This window comes from Zalophus californianus, chromosome 3, assembly GCF_009762305.2.
Source record: "Zalophus californianus isolate mZalCal1 chromosome 3, mZalCal1.pri.v2, whole genome shotgun sequence".
Lineage (NCBI taxonomy): Eukaryota > Metazoa > Chordata > Mammalia > Carnivora > Otariidae > Zalophus > Zalophus californianus.
In genome coordinates this window covers 26,718,423-26,719,757 of record NC_045597.1, presented here as the reverse complement: position 1 = coordinate 26,719,757, position 1,335 = coordinate 26,718,423, and the positions used below count along the sequence as shown (strand labels likewise).

The 1,335-nt window shown below is 36.0% G+C and overlaps 1 protein-coding gene across 1 annotated transcript; it reads left to right on the top strand.

Annotated features, from left to right (window-relative positions):
* Positions 1 to 631: 631 nt before the first annotated feature.
* LOC113920550 (40S ribosomal protein S6-like) lies at positions 632 to 1,033 on the top strand. The gene has a single exon (XM_035726897.1). It carries the CDS (start codon positions 632 to 634, stop codon positions 1,031 to 1,033), a length of 402 nt encoding a protein of 133 aa, XP_035582790.1.
* The last annotated feature ends 302 nt before the right edge of the window (positions 1,034 to 1,335 follow it).

Here is a 1,335-nt window from a genome sequence, read left to right as displayed (position 1 = left end):
TAAGAGTTTGAAAAATGTAAAGCTATAAAAAGATAGGATAATGTATATATTATTTTATTCATGAGAATACTTTTTGCATGTTTAATCTGTTCTGGGGTCTAGTAAAAATAGTAGAATTTGTAAAGATGAAAGATAGTATCCCTGCTCTCATAAAAACATAAAAAACTAATTGATCAATTTGACTAAAGAAAACTAACAAATTTAATAATCAATACTTCTATACTTCAAAAGATACTATACATATAGAATAAATATAACTAAAAACCTAGCAGAAAGTATGTACAACAAATATCTAAAAATTCTATACAGAATGTATCAAATACTTCTATAAAACAAAAAAGGAAATGAAAAATATTCCCAAAGGAAGTTGAGCAAAATATATGAATGAGTGGCTTTTATAAATGCATCTTGGTTTCAAAATAAATTAAAAAAGAAGCCCATGCATGTCTCTTTGTCATGGTGCCTTGGAGGCAGTAGGTTGCTTTAGGATAAAGCTGAACATCTCTTTCCCAGGCACCAGCTGCCAGAAACTCACTGAAGTGGATGATGAACACAAAATTCATAGCTTTTATGAGAAGCATATGGCCACAGAAGTTGCTGCTGACACTGTGCATGAAGAATGGACGGTTACATGGTCCAAATCACTGGTGGCAATGACAAACAAGGTTTTCCCATGACCCATGGCCATGTCTACCTGCTGCTGAGTAAGGGGCACACCTGCTACAGACCAAGGAGGACTGGAGAAAGAAAGCACAAATCTCCTTGGGGTTTCATTGTGGATGCTATTCTCAGTGTTCTCAACTTGGTCATTGTAAAAAAAGGGGAGAAAGATATTCCTGGATTCATTGATACTACTGTGCCTCATCGCTTGGGGCCCCAAAGAGCTAGCAGAATCCATAAACTTTTCAGACTCTGCAAAGAAGATGATGTCTGCCCATATGTTGTGAGGAAGCCCCTAAACAAAGAAGGTAAGAAACCTAGAACCAAAGAGTCCAAGATTCAGCATCTTGTTACTCCACCTGTCCTCCAATAAAAATGATGGCGTGTTGCTCTGAAAAAAACAGTGTACTAAGAAAAATAAGGAAGAAGCTGCACAATATGCTAAACTTTTGGCCAAGAGAATGACGGAAGCCAAAAAAAAAACACCAGAACAGATCACCACGAGACAGAGGCTTTCCTGAGAGCTTCCACCTCTGAGTCTGAGCCCAGTTAAAAATGAAATTTTCTAAGGGTAACAAATAGATAAAATCAGACAGAAGAAAAAAGCCTATGCCATTTAATTGAAAAATACAAGCCTATACAAAACAAAGAAAAATTTGTATCCTTCAAATTATA

What these genes read in the sequence shown, in the direction of transcription:
- LOC113920550 (XM_035726897.1), top strand. Translation starts at nt 632, where the DNA reads ATGGTCCAAATCACTGGTGGCAATGACAAACAAGGTTTTCCCATGACC.